The following is a 14,861-nucleotide window of genomic DNA, read 5'->3' on the forward strand; positions in this document are numbered from 1 at the left end:
AGAAAATGGCGACAGCACTCTGCGAACACTAATGCCACTAAATATTAATAAATATGCATTACTGCTAAATCCTCTTACAATAGGGAGGTTCTTAGCGCACATTTTGTCGTCTTGTCTGTAGGAAATTTTGAGGCATATGCAGATCCCGTATGGCTTCAGCCTTCGATTGGGGTGCTGTATTATTTCTCCATACACCTCGGAGCTAGTACGGAGCTGTCATATGGCTGTGTGCATGTCTAAATTATGTAAAATCCACTGAACCTGAAGTGAATCTCTCATTATGGCCCCATGCACACAGTCGTAATTTTGATGCAGATCCAATTAATTTCTATTTCCCACAGACACCTTCCCATATATTTACGGGAAGGTGTCTGGGCCGTAGAAATAATCCGCAAAAAATAGGACATGTCCTATTTTTTGGTTTTACGGCCCATGCTCCCATACTTTATAATGGGAGCACGGCCCGAAAATGCGGCTGACTGTCCACGGCTGCGTGCAGGGGGCCTTAAACCGCAATTCACAATTATGTTACTTCTGGAATTACTACTGAAGCACACCCACTAAAGACCTGCACATAAAAGGAAACCGTATATAATTCATAATTTTGGAATGAAAGTTCAGTAAAAATTCTTTCAATGACAATTAGTTTCATTATTTGGCAGTGGATGAACTGTAAGGCCCTGTTCACAGAGTTTTTTGACGAGTTTTTTGGGGCAGAAACCGCGCCAAAAAACTCCTCAAAAACCACCCGAAAATGCCTCCTATTGATTTCAATGGGAGGCAGATGAGTTTTTTTTACCACGAGTAAAAAAAACTCATCGTGGTAAAAAGAAGCAACATGACCCATCTTGAGTCAGAAAGAGGAAAAAAAAACCTCGACGAGTGTTTTGACGAGTTTTTGTCAAACCACTGTGCAAAAACCTACTGGAGCAGTTTTTGCAGGAATTTTCCTCCTGCAAAAAACTCCGTGTGAACACAGCCTTAAGCTGGTCCTACACATAAATCCTTTTTAGCATTTCCGCTGGCTCCTGCATAAACATCAATGTTCGGATCAGCGATAGGAACAGGGGAAAGACCTTCAACATGCACAATTGTCTCCCCTGACAGTCAGGCTGCCCCCATATACATAAGATTATTGGCGGAATCAGTTGACCTACGCAACGATATGACAAGCCTTAGCAGAAACAAAAGTGGCACAAGTGCCATGGTAAATGCGAAGGTAGAATTTTATCCATAGGGGTGACATTCATAATACCAAACCTGGGAGCTATAGGCAATGCGTATTCACTTATATAGTATATTAACAAATATATAAAATTAACATGTTTGGCTCCTCTGTGATGAGAATAAAGGACATATATTGCACCTTTCTTATTTTCAACCTTTCTAAAGAATTATTAATAGTAAGAAAAATTTGTAAAATTCCAAATAGTAATGCAAGTCACTATAATCCAGAAGTCTATTCTCAAAACTAACGATGACGATCCTAGGACAAATATAGTATTGCTTATAGTACAAACTGCTCCTCTTACCTGAAAAGACAGTAAAACTCATTTAATGGTGGAACTTGGCGTACATTTTTAAAAGAAAATTTGCTAGGTGTATTAATCAAATAAGTATCCCGTACTGGTTGCCTGTATGCATATTTCCATGTCTGCTATGAAAGATCGGACACTTTAGATTTTTTTTTTTTAAATTGACAGTGCTTGAGCAATCAGAATCGTCATACTGTAATTAGTGAAATTCCTTGAGTTTAGTAAACTGCTTAATTGAAAATAAAAACAAAAATCTGGATTTCAAATTTTATTTAATTGCAAATCACGTGTTGTGCTCACTGTGTTAAGTTGGTGTAGCACCCATGAAAATATTGTAGCTTGACAAATATGGGTGAAAGAGTGTTAAGCTGTGGCAATGAGCAATCTGAAAATCTAGGTTCAATGTAGGCAAATACCTTTATCAAGTAGGCAGCATTTATTTGGAGCGGATGACGTGTATGGCTAAAAAAAACCTGTTAGAAACATTTAATAGTTTAAAGTCCTGCTGTTTTCCGCTATATTTCTAGTTTATACAATCCGAACATAATTATAAGAAAATAAAAGGTAAAAAAAAAATTATCTAAAATAACACTGAAATCATTGGGGTTAACTAAGTCTATTTTTGTATAAGATGACTTACAAAAATATGCATAAAGAAATAAAAAATAAAAATGTTTAAAATTCCCTGCAATATCTTGTGTGGATAACTGGACTCACTGTTTAACCGTCTAACTATAATAACCTAGTGCTCCGCGCACAGTTTACAAAGGAAAACAATATACATAAGAAATGAACCAGGACCCAATACTGAGCTAGTTCTGGAGTTGTAAACCTATGGGCCATTCAGTAACATCAAATTCATAAAAAGAAAATAGGCAGCAAAGTGACCTCTATGAAAAGGATTAAAAACTCACATAATACTCTAAGCAAGCATAGAATACTAATTCACACGTAAGGCTTTAGGTTTTGTTTGGGCTGTGATAGAAACAGACCTATGAGACAAAATATGCAGATATTACTGGTCCCTGACAGTGTGTTCTCTATAAAGTATTTTGCAACCTTTTTACAAAACATAAAAGTGCTATACCAACAAGAACACAATGGGATTACAACCCACAGATTCCCGTAAATGTAGAAGATGAGTATAACATGGGGCAGCAATAACCATCAACACTGAATATTTATGCGCTTTAAAACACTGCATATTAATCCCAGGGATTAAAAAAAAAAAAAGATAAAAAATAATAGTGTTGTAATCAGAGGCAGAATTTAGAGAGTAAGGTCTACTTGGTCTCTGAAGACTAATCAGAGTGTTGTTGCACACGTCCTCTTCACTCTCCTATTTCAGAAAGTCAGTTTACAATAAATTACTTTTGTTCTGAGTTATGTTCTCTCTCCACCCGCTGAAGCCCTACAAAAGGGCAAGGTTCTCCTGTTTTTTGAAGAGATTGATGAGTCACCCTCATCTCTAGAATTCATCATGTCTGACCAGAGCCTCTCCAAAATCTGTAGCCTGGCTGCCCACGAATAAGTCATATTTATCCACAATCTCTTCTCTTGTCAGTTTTCCATCCTATAAGGAAAACAAAAATCTGTGTAAGTAACCAATACCAATCTCCAAGCTGTTGTACTTTTACTGCAGAGAATAGATTTGGTTTATGAGCCATATGACAATTATAAAAGTGGCGAGTCATAACCCGTCACAAAAGTCCATAAGCTTGGAGTAAAAGATTTCATTGTCTGTTTCTGTTCTACCTGCAGTTCATGACAGGTTAGCTTTAAAACACTAAGGAAATATATATATATATATATATATATATATATATATATATATATATATGTATATGAATATACTTGTGGACTCCATAGTCTATTACAATAGATGTAAAAAAAAAGAAAATACAGCACTTCTAAATAGGGTTGTCACGATAACAGCATTTGGACTTCGATACAGATACTTTGTGTAGTATTGCTTTTCGATACCAAAACCATAATTTGCCAATAATAAAAAAAAATAATAATAAGTTCTTCCATTTACTGATGTGAGGCACGTGGTGTGATGAATTTTAAACCTCCGTGTGCCTCACATTAATAGTAATTAACCCCACCATGTTTCTCAGTCACAATGGACAACATTGGGTTAATGTGTGTGGTACATGATGGGGTTAATGACTATTAACGTGAGGCAGGCACATAGAGGTATTAAATTCATAATACTTCGTGCCTCACATTAATAAGTGAAAGAAAGCAGTTTTTATTCTATTTACAGCGTACACATCATAAATGACGCTATAAATTTGTTATTAGTTGCGACGATACCAAATGTGTATATTTTATGTATTGAGCCGTTTTTTTTAATGTTTATTATAAAAAATGTGTATTTTTTTATTTATTTTTAAACTTTCATGTACTGGCATATATCTATATGCCAGTACATTAGCCTGAAAGGTAAAAAATGGCTCAAACATAGGGCATTACCCACAAAGGATGTTTAGTGGGTGATATTGTGAGGATTTGCCCACCTGGTGATGTCGTGCTAGGAGCACGACACCCCTGAAGGTATGGTCTTTGGTTTGTGGTTTTCCCAGGGAACTGCATGCCACGGGTTGTGCCGGATGCAAAATTCTGTGTGGTTTTCAGAAATGATGGCAGTACAGTGAGAACAAAAAAAAATAAATCAGCCCTACGATCGGCGCTGTTCCCTTTTGAAGAAGTGTAATATTGGTTTCTGAGTGTCATGTGCAAGGAGGCAAGCACTATGTAGATGAGAGTTCTTTAATGGAAAATGATAGAAACGTATCGTTTGTATCTATCATATTCCATTAAACTACTCTGATTTTTTTTTTCTCACTGTACTGCCATCAGTACATTAGCCTGTGTACTGATAGTACACAGGCAGTTGTTAGGACATACCCAAGTCTACCCCAACAACAGGAAATATGGTCAGACAGCCCTGGGGTCCTTCAATGGACCCTGGACTGTCTGCACATATATGGTATGTCCTTCAATCGCATCACAGGGATTCCCTGTGATGCGATCCAAGGGGCATCCCCCTTCTCATTTTCTCCTTGAATGCTGCAGTCAGCTATGATCGCAGCATTCACGGGAATAGCGGCGGCGATGAGAGGTTTCTCTGATCTCTGCCGTTAGAGCGGGTCGGCGACAGCCATAATGAGCAGCGGCACCGACCCTGAAGACAGAGAATATGGGGTGTGCTTTGCAGTGCGCCTGTCATGTTCACTGTCTTCAGTGTCATTGCTCGTTAGTGCAGCGCTGGCCGCATCACATGATGCTGCCGCACAGCTTAGTATCGAAATACATGAATTAACAGTATCGAACTGTTTGAGGTTGCATGGCATCGAAATAGTATCGATATTTCGATGCATCGTGCAACCCTACGTCTAAACACTGACTTTCCCCACAATTGTTACCTTGTTTTCATCAGATTCATAAACTAGATGGCGAGCTTCAGCTTCAGCGTGGTCATAGTCAGATGGTAGGATCCAGTCTTTGATTTCCTCTCTATCCATCTTACCATCACGGTTCTTATCTCTGAACTCCACAAACTGTTCTCTCTCAGTCCTCACCCACTCTGGCTCATCAGCATCACCATCATGATTGTACATATCACCTACAATTCATGAAACGTGAATAAACAGGAAGCATCACAATCATTTAAAAAAAAAAAAAAAAAAGTGTTATTTTATGGGTTTAGCAAAGAAAACAGGTAATTACTAAAGACACTTCTAAAACAATTTGTGTCAAAAGCGTATGAGCCTGGGAGATCTTTCGATTTCTCTCGTTAATATCACATTTTGCATTTATGTGCGGACTGCTCACCTATATATTCTTCCAGGTCAATCACTCCATCTCCATTTTTGTCAATATCTTCCATAGTCTCCTGTATGGTATTAAAAATAAAAAAATGGATGTTTTTTTATTTTTAGCGCGAGTGATTTTTTTTACTGAGTAAGAGCATGGGGGTCTAAAACCCAAAGCAATCAGAAACTGGAAATTCGGAATCATAAGGTTAACAATTTACCCCCCCCCCCCCCCCAGTATTTAGCAGAACACAGTGCTGACATAAAGAAGTCATCAAAAATTGCACCTCAAGCTGCAGATGTGATTGCTGCCTAAAATGTGTGTGTATTAGAATCTAGTTCACCAATACCCTCCCATGATTAGTAGTTGGCAAAGGATTGGAATCAGATTGATCCATTTGGCTAGCTGTTTCCATTCTCAATGCAGGGATGTTTTGGCAGGGTACCTGATTGGCAGATCACATGATTCGAACAGAAAGGACAGGTACTCTGCCAAAACAGCCCTGCATTGAGAATGGAAACAGCTGGCCAAATTCTAAATGCACATACATTTATATATTAGGAACAGGTCCCATGATCAATGTATACCCTGACTCCAGCTTTCCCAGTAATCCATGAAGGGATTGCCAGTGCATGGTAGGTTTGGACAGCCATCATTATACTTGTTGTACAAACATGTTTGAAAAGATCTCGTGTAATACTATATTCTCCCTGAAGCAGCCGCATGGAGCTTCCCCAGATGACAGTAGGTAAAGAAGCGGACCATGCAGCGATAGTCGAACAGTTTCATACAGAGGAGTGGATGTCCGGTTGGGACAACCCCTTTAGGTTACTAAATTTTATAGGTTAAATGAAATGGACATTCTATAAAGGCCTGCTAACACTGACCAGGACAACAATATCTTTCATGTAGTCATACTCTTCTGGGTGCAGGAATGCAGTAAACTCCTCTTTTGTAGCAATAAGATCACCATCCTTATCAGCCATTTTAAAGCGCCGCTCATCTCGGACCATCATCTGTTTATAGTTAAAACTGTTGTCAGGATCTGGATCATCTGGGAAAGGAAGAGGAAATCAGCCATTACAGTCCAAATAGTCTGAGCCTCAATTAAGTGTAAAAATGGCCAACACAAATTGTTAATGTATTCTACAACTAGTAACTTGAAGCCCATGCAATGTTATAAAGTAAAAAGCTGTAAATCTCTCAAGCGGTGTTTGGCAAATGTGAACCGGACCGTAGCAAAAAGAAGGAAGGGGAAAGAGTACCCTAAAGAAAAGATATACCAGAAATGCTTACCACGGTGGCTTCTATCTCCCTGATTCTGTTATGTATAATTTTGCAATTCAGAGGGGCAAAAATGCAAACATTTTCTTTTCTGCTCCTACCTCCAGTGGTCAAACATTAAGCCTGGGATAATGAACGATCTTTAAACTTGGACATATATAAGAAATGGGTTTGTCTACCAGATTTGTGCAAGAACGTTTGTGACAGGAGCTTGCAGAAAGTCTGATTTTACTTTGGGTTCCTTTTAATTAACATGTAGGTTTACGGACCTTTTTAGAGCACTTCAGCTGGGAACATTAAGATGGTCACATACAACAGTTATTAAATCAGTGATCTCACGAGAACAACCCCTGCCCATATGCAATTATTGGGCAAATAAATGTCATACAGGGGGCTTCCCCAATCAGAAACGCCCCTCTGAGCTGCGATGCAAGAGAGACTCCTGCTCTGGCCGACTAGGCACATCCATGCATTACACAGTCACCCATTCCCCAGCCACTGCAGGGGAAATGTATGGCTTCCCCAGCTGGCAACAGGCCAGCTTCTTTTTTTATGGGAATGTGTCGTCAGAAAATGAACTATTGTTTAAAGTGTAGCTAAACGTTTGACAAACTTCAGACATGTCATAGTAACATGTCAGAAGATTGGATTGGTGGGGGTCCGAGCACTGAGACCCCACCAATCACTAGAATGAAGCAGCTGAAGCATGGTGTACGGACTCACTAGAAAGTCTATGAACCCGTACTCCGATACATCGGCTTTCCGTAAAAAGCCAGACACGAAGCGGCTGAGCGCTCACACGAGCACGTCAGCTGCTTCGTTCTAGAGATTGGTGGGGTCTCAGTGCTCGGACCCCCACCAATCCAAACTTCTGATATGTCACTATGACATGTCAGAAGTTTGTCAAACGTTTAGCTACACTTTAGGTTTATATATTAAACAGTTTAAGAATTTTTGGTGTTCTTAAAAAAAAAAAAATTATGATGATTTTCTACATAGTGATACAATCCCTTTAAAAAGGGGTTGTTTTTATAAATCAATCAGTTGAAACTATTAGAACAAACATAAGTTTGTGCTAAAAAATATATAGCAAAGAATAACATATTGAAGGGAATTAATAGGGTCAGGTTCACAAAGACATAAGGCCTATTTAAGGCACTAAAGACATGTGTAGAAGGTGCTGCAATAGACAGAACGAAATATGTAAGTTTAGACAACCCAGCACCAATGCAAATGCGCTACAAGACAAAAATGACATATATGGACTTTTTCCCAATTCATTTTTTATTTTCTTCCTAGAGGCAGTTTGAGTCTAGTTAACTATATGCAAAGGATGTCAGTAAAGACAAAAAAAAAGATAGGATAGGAGGAAAAGGCCCTGTATTCATTGCTATACAGTGATAAACTAATGTTAAACGGTAGGTTGGTGGACTGTAAACTCTGCAGTGTCCTTTTTCGTCCAGTCTCCTTTTTTGTTGTTAGTAGATAATTCCATGTACGATTATAATTTTTGTTTAATGCATCCCCCATTCATTTTAAATATGTTTCACCTAAAACAGAACTGTTTTACATGTGCACTCTTTAGAACAGCCCATGCACTGTACCCATTCAATATCTAAATTCACTTCCTTTCTCCCTTACCCAGGTAAGTGCTATAGGTGACATTTCTGTACTCTTCCCATGATATGAGTCCATCCTGGTTCATGTCAAACTCCTGCCATTGCCGCTCCACGTTGTCGTACACATATCTCCTTTGAGCTTTCTTGATCCATGACGTGAGCTCCCCCTCCGTCACAAACCCATCATTATCCAAGTCTATTTTACTTACAATGAGTCTACAAAGACAAAATGGCACGTATAAAAGGTGATGCAATAAAGACAAGCACCTACCGAGTATGTAACCATAGGTGGCATTTTTATATTCTTCCCACGACACCAGGTTGTCACCATTGAGATCGTGACCCTTCCATTGTCGCTCTACGTCCTCATAAATCCACCTCTTCTGTGCAAATTTTATCCAATCCCTTAGCTCCTCGACTGTTACAAGACCATCCTTGTCTGCATCTATCTTACCCACAATCTTTCTGTGGGGCCATGGTAGCACCCAACAAGAAAAGAAAGAACATTTTAGAAGGCAAGGAGTATGGCACAGTAGATAGAATAGGAAGAAAAGACAACTGCATGTAAGTGACGATAAGAAACACAGGACAAGAACACAAAGGTCAATTTAGTAGTGGCAGATCCATGTGTTCATATGGTTACTTAAACAGTGTCGAGTGATTCTTGTCTAAATGTTAGTACATGTAAAGAAAATAGTCGGCTAGTTTAGTACAATACAGAGATTAAATGTAATACTCTATAAAAGAAACGTTAACTGGAAACAAAACTAGATTAGTCAGAATTGTTATAGGCTACATCAGTACCCAGATGAATAATAAGAATGATAATAAATCATCATTTCCTTATCATACTTGTCAAAATACCATTTAAGGATCTTAAAAGCTGTATTAGGCCAGTAGATATAGTTTATTATAGATTAGTGGAGCTCAAATCCCAAAGGCCAACTTCCATTTTATTAGAATTTAAAGAGGCTCGGTCACCACATTATAAGTGCCCTATCTCCTACATAAGGAGATGGGCGCTGTAATGGAGGTGACAGTAATGCTTTTTATTTAAAAAACCGATCTTTTTTCACAACGTTAGGAGCGATTTAAGTTTATGCTAATTAATTTTCTTAATGCCCAAGTGGGCATACTTTTACTTTCGACCAAGTGGGCGTTGTACAGAGGAGTGCATGATGCTGACCAATCGGCATCATGCACTCCTCTCCATTCATTTACACTGCACTAGCGATATAGATATATCGCTATTTGCAGCCTCAAACACAAACCCTAACATTACTACAGTGTCCTGATAATGAATACACATGAAATCCAGCCTGGACGTCATGTGTACTCAGAATCCTGACACTTCTGACTTTTTTTGTGAGATTCCGGCAAGTGAAACCAAATCTCGTGAGATCACGGAGCTAAACGAGATTTGGTTTCACTTGCCGGAATCTCACAAAAAAAGATTCAGAAGTGTCAGGATTCTGAGTACACATGACGTCCAGGCTGGATGGTCATGTGTATTCATTATCAGGACACTGTAGTAATGTTAGGGCTTGTGTATGAGGCTGCACATAGCGATATATCTATATCGCTAGTGCAGTGTAAATGAATGGAGAGGAGTGCATGATGCTGATTGGTCAGCGTCATGCACTCCTCTGTACAACGCCCACTTGGTCGAAAGTAAAAGTACGCCCACTTGGGCATTAAGAAAGCTCATTAGCATAAACCAAAATCACTCCTAACGTGAAAAAAGATCGTTTTTTTAAATAAAAAGCATTACTGTCACCTACATTACAGCGCCCATCTCCTTATATAGGAGATAGGGCACTTATAATGTGGTGACAGAGCCTCTTTAAGACAACGGATTTGGAACAAGAATTAAACACACAACTCTATACAAGATTTCAATAGGAAATAATTGGCCCCTAGTATTTATCCACATATAAATTTGTTGAAGAAAGTGATGAAAATGGCGCAAGAAAGGACTTCTAATAGGACAGGTTTGTAAGAAGAGCAAACAAGTATAAAGATTGCAAAAAGTTTTAAAACTCAGATAAGATAGACCTCAAAAGAGGTCTTGAGCTTGGTAGTGTTGTTGATTCTAAACAATCTTATTAATGTGAATCCAATTTTAGGACAGATAGTAATAAACCCCAAAGACCAATAGAAACCTGTCCCACTGTGGAAAATTTTAGAAAATGTCCCTTAGGAGGGAACCTACATAGCCAGGATACTGCCCTTAAGTCATTGGTCATACCCCAGCCTCTCCTTGCTCTCCTCTGGTGTCAACTGGTCGAACGTTTTGGCATCTTCTGCTCCAAGAAAAGCATCATGGTCATAGTCAAAGTTCTGTACATCATCATGCATCTTATCACTCAGTTGAGGGTCATGGTGAACTCTATCTTTCTTTTCAGTAGGTTTGGAAAGAACACAATGGGCCCAAAGGCCAAGGCACAAGAGGAGGTGAAGCTGTGCCATTGCTTGCTGACGCGACCTAGGAGATAAACAAGTGAATGTTAGAATTCTTTACAAATGGACATTCAAAAAAAGTTGCAATTGTTGGCGTATCTGAAAGTAAATTACTATAGAGTTCCCATACTGAGCCATTATCTGAAATTTAAAAAATTCATTCAAAACTCATTGAGAGAATAAAAACAAAACTAGAAACTCAACTTTCTGTAGGATGTCTGACATCCTCTATTAGCCCATGTTAGAGCCAGTATGGTCTAAAATAGTCTAAGAAATGATTTTCATTTCATACTGCCAAAGATAAAGGGTAAAATCGGTCTAAAGACAGGATTATTTTCCCTGATCCGACCAGTCTCCTAATTTTTTTTCTACAGGTCTCTTGTTGGCGAAGGGGCATACACAGCAAGATATCTGCAACAATGCAAATTACTTTCCATTTGCAAAAATCATTTTCAATGTTGCAAATATTGTTCAAGTGTAGCTAAACGTTCGACAAACTTCTGACATGTCAAGGTGACATGTCAGAAGTTTGGATTGGTGGGGGTCTGAGCGCTGAGACCCCCACAAACCGCTAGAACGAAGCAGCTGAAGTGCTCGTGTGAGCGCTCAGCTGCTTCGTGTCTGTTCGGCTTTTTCCGGAAAGTAAGTGTGTGTATATGTATATATATATATATATATATATACGGACCCAATAGAAAGTCTATGAGCCTGTGCTCTGATACATCGGCTTTCCGGAAAAAGCCGAACAGAAACGAAGCAGCTGAGTGCTCACACGAACGCTTCCAGCGGCTTAGTTCTAGCGATTGGACCCCCACCAATACAAACTTCTGACATGTCACTATGAAGTCAGAAGTTTGTCGAACATTTAGCTCCACTTTCAGTGCACCAAACTATGTTCCTAGCTGGCGATCATTGTTAATTTTTACCTTTCTATTCGTATAGCTTACTATTATTGTTAAACTTCGGAAACCACATGAACAAATTGAAAATGCAAATATGAACCTAGATGACAATTTTTCCTGCACGCCTCCTTATCATAAAACATCATCAGCCACAAAAACTTAGTGTGGTGCAGAGGCTGTGATGCATCCATGGCCAGGTCACTCCTAAATGGAAGTTTCCGGCTATACACTACCATTGAATTAATAAAGTGTTAACCTATTTTTTCGCACCCGATCACAGTTTTGCCGGTTTGCTGACCATTAGGACACACCGGATGAATCAATTTTCCAGGTTGAATACAGAGCAACCTACCACTCCCATTGGATTCCATGGACTGGAAAAACAATTCTCTCATCTCTACACTTATACATAGAAAATACTTTGGCAGAGAAGCCTCTACCTAGGATTACATTTTTAATGTGTATTACAAGACATAAGAATATTGCTCGGATTCATTTGCTTCCGTGCAGTCAATCGTTCAGGGTTTTAATGCACAATACCTTCAAACAAACATTTATTGAGGACTAAAATTAGTTGCTTTAGACGTAAAAATGATCATTCATTAAACTGTGAAAAGTAAATAGTCATTATTTTCACTATAAAACAGCATTGTGGGTAAAATTGAATTAAAAAAATAAGTGATACATCACCCTGATGCAATCTGTAGAGTCACAAGTAGATAATGTTCTGAAATGCCTTAGGGCACAAATCCAGACACAATAATGTACAGGACGCTGGTCTAGAAAGACAATGTAATGGGGCAGCAAATGTAATCCAGGGAACTAGAGGCATAGCTAGGGAAAGATTCAGTTTGATGCCCTAGTGCTGTATCGAAATACCCTGGCCAAGGCATACTGGTGTGCTCCCCTCAACACAATACCTGGGGCACATGCACCAACAACCCACCCCCCCCCCCTTTAATCTATGCCCATGTATTCCATGAACTCCAGGACATCCATGTATCTCATTAATGCCTATGCGAAAGAGCATTTACAATGAAACAGAGATATGGGAGAGAGTAGCTCCACAGTTAGGTCAGTACAGATGTAACAAGTGGTTGTGACCCCGCTATTCCAAAGTCCTGCTTAGTCTCTGTTTACATCTGCGATGTGGCTTCTGCTTATAGCATTGACTTATATTGGAGTCCATCGGGTTCCGCTGAGTTTGATGGGAAAAATAGCGCTGCTGCAGTAATAAACCACAACATCTGAACAGACCCTTAGGACTTTAAAGGGACTGACAGTAGGACACCAAGGATTTGTAGCAACAGGTGTTACAGTTTATAGATCAGATGCCCAAATGTAACAATATAGTATTTAGAAAGAGAAATGTCAATATTTCAAGCACAATGTATTCTGTCTGGAGTTACAATTATGGGTAGATATAAAACTTCACCGACCTATAGAAAGTAAATATTTCTCTGCTTCCAACTAGTGATGTAACAAATTTATTTCGTTAGTCCAAGGCTGTCTTACAATACCCTGACCGTGATTTATAATATACCTGCACCAGACCAGGGAATAGCCTCCTATGGAGGAAGGTGCCCAACATAATGACTATAACAGAGGAAGCAAAATATGTACACAACTGCATATAACGGACAACTATGAACACTATCGGTTTGCAGCAAATAATGCACGTTCATATAAACCTTTCCCAAGCCCGTTAATAAAACATGATCCGAGAGCATCGTCCCGTTACCTTAACAGTACTCCAATACTCCGCCCGTCCTGCCCTCACACGCCGACACCGGAAGCAGCTGCTTTACTCAGAAGGCGTGGTTTCCTGCGCCAACGTTGCCTTGATTATGCCCGCCCATTGGTGAATGACTGGAGTTGGGCGGGTCACGTTTCCCAGTTGGTTAGAGAACGCCACGTCCACACGGGAGCACGCATTGATGGAGTGGCCGCGGGTGGGGGCTTAGCGCGTTCTCTCTTGGCGGGAGATTTGTGGAAGTGCACTAGAGAGAATCCACTGCTGCCTCGCCCTTTCCTAGCGGAATAATGCTGTTGTTTGACGTTTGTGAGCCGTTATAAAATTCTATTATTTTCTTCCAGAGCACCTCATATTCCCTTATATTAATGGGTATTTCCACAATAAACATAAGTTATCAACAGGATAGGTGATAAATATTTACACTTTGTGGGCCCAAATGCTGCTGTTTGTGTCCGCTTACTGAAAAATGAGTTATTTTTTGTATACTTAAAAGTTATACAATTTTCCGATATATTATTTCCTCACAATCTCTGTTTTTTTTTGTTATCCAGTAGGAACATTCATTGTATATTTCCAGTGAATACAATTCTGTCCATGCTCATGTGATGGACCCACAGTTGCTGGGCTCGTTACAGTAGGGCCTAGTTCACGCAGATACAATTGAATACTATAGGCTGCAGGCCGGTGTGATGATGTCACTGCATCACGCTGGCCTACGCAAAGGACCTGTCTCCTAACAGCTCAGTCGCGGGAATCGGGCTAGGTAAGTATATTTTTTTGTTTGCGGGGCTATGTGGCACTGTCTACAAGAATGGTGGCCGTGGCACTGTTTATAGTGGAGGGTCACCATGTGGCGCTATCTACGGTGGGGCTGTGGCACTGTTTACAGTGGAGGGCTGTGTGTGGCACTAACTACAAGAATGGGAACTGTGGCACTATCTACAATCGTGAGGACTGTGTGGCACTATTTACAGTGGGGGCTGTGTGTGGCACTATCTACAAGAGGGGGGCTGTGTAGCACTATCTACAAAAAGGGGAGCTGTGTCCCACTATTACTGTGTGGGGCCTAAAGAGGGGTACTATTATAGTGTGTGGAACTGAGGAGGCGTTATTTCCATCTGGCGCACTATAAATGGTGAGGTTTTTGTAGAGGGTGAGGAGGTGCTAGAAAAGCTAGAAGCCAAAGATGTTTGTGTTGCAAATTCTGCAGAGGCGATTCGTAGTCGGGAGAAGGCGCCAGAGCAATCTGGGCCGGATGAATAAGAAAAGGAAGAGTGAACGACTCCAATCTGAGAAGACAGATTCACTGAAAAATTGATAATAAATGTCGTTCTAATATTATAGAATATAGTTCACCGCCTGAAAGAACGATTAAAATGTAAAGTTTATTAATAGTATTTATAAAAATTGTGGCTCAACCAGCCACTGATACCAGACCAGGCATAAGCAAGCGATAAGCGACAGGAGAAATTGGTTCAGAGTG

The 14,861-nt window shown here is 39.7% G+C and overlaps 1 protein-coding gene across 2 annotated transcripts; it reads right to left on the reverse strand.

Moving 5' to 3' along the window:
• Positions 1-1,790: 1,790 nt before the first annotated feature.
• On the reverse strand, positions 1,791-13,497 carry CALU (calumenin). Of its 2 annotated transcripts, none has more exons than XM_075857578.1 (7): positions 13,364-13,497; positions 10,509-10,745; positions 8,532-8,725; positions 6,245-6,411; positions 5,376-5,436; positions 4,967-5,166; positions 1,791-3,108 (listed from the first exon to the last, which is right to left on the reverse strand). In XM_075857578.1, exons 2-7 carry the CDS (start codon positions 10,727-10,729, stop codon positions 3,004-3,006), a joined length of 948 nt encoding a protein of 315 aa, XP_075713693.1. In that variant the 5' UTR covers positions 10,730-10,745; positions 13,364-13,497; the 3' UTR covers positions 1,791-3,003. The 2 variants fall into 2 exon arrangements, with proteins under 2 accessions (XP_075713693.1, XP_075713692.1); XM_075857577.1 differs by lacking the exon at positions 8,532-8,725 and adding an exon at positions 8,283-8,476 and having other exon boundaries at positions 13,364-13,494.
• Between the last annotated feature and the right edge of the window lie 1,364 nt (positions 13,498-14,861).

Source organism: Rhinoderma darwinii, chromosome 3 (genome assembly GCF_050947455.1).
Source record: "Rhinoderma darwinii isolate aRhiDar2 chromosome 3, aRhiDar2.hap1, whole genome shotgun sequence".
Classification (NCBI taxonomy): Eukaryota; Metazoa; Chordata; class Amphibia; order Anura; family Rhinodermatidae; genus Rhinoderma; species Rhinoderma darwinii.

What these genes read in the sequence shown, in the direction of transcription:
- CALU (XM_075857578.1), bottom strand. Translation starts at nt 10,729, where the DNA reads ATGGCACAGCTTCACCTCCTCTTGTGCCTTGGCCTTTGGGCCCATTGT. An exon ending in CACCTATGGTTACATACTCG is followed by an intron (nt 6,412 to 8,531) that starts GTAGGTGCTTGT and finishes TTCCTTTCCCAG; the next exon opens with ATGATCCAGATCCTGACAAC. An exon ending in ATGAATCTGATGAAAACAAG is followed by an intron (nt 3,109 to 4,966) that starts GTAACAATTGTG and finishes TTTTCCTTATAG; the next exon opens with GATGGAAAACTGACAAGAGA.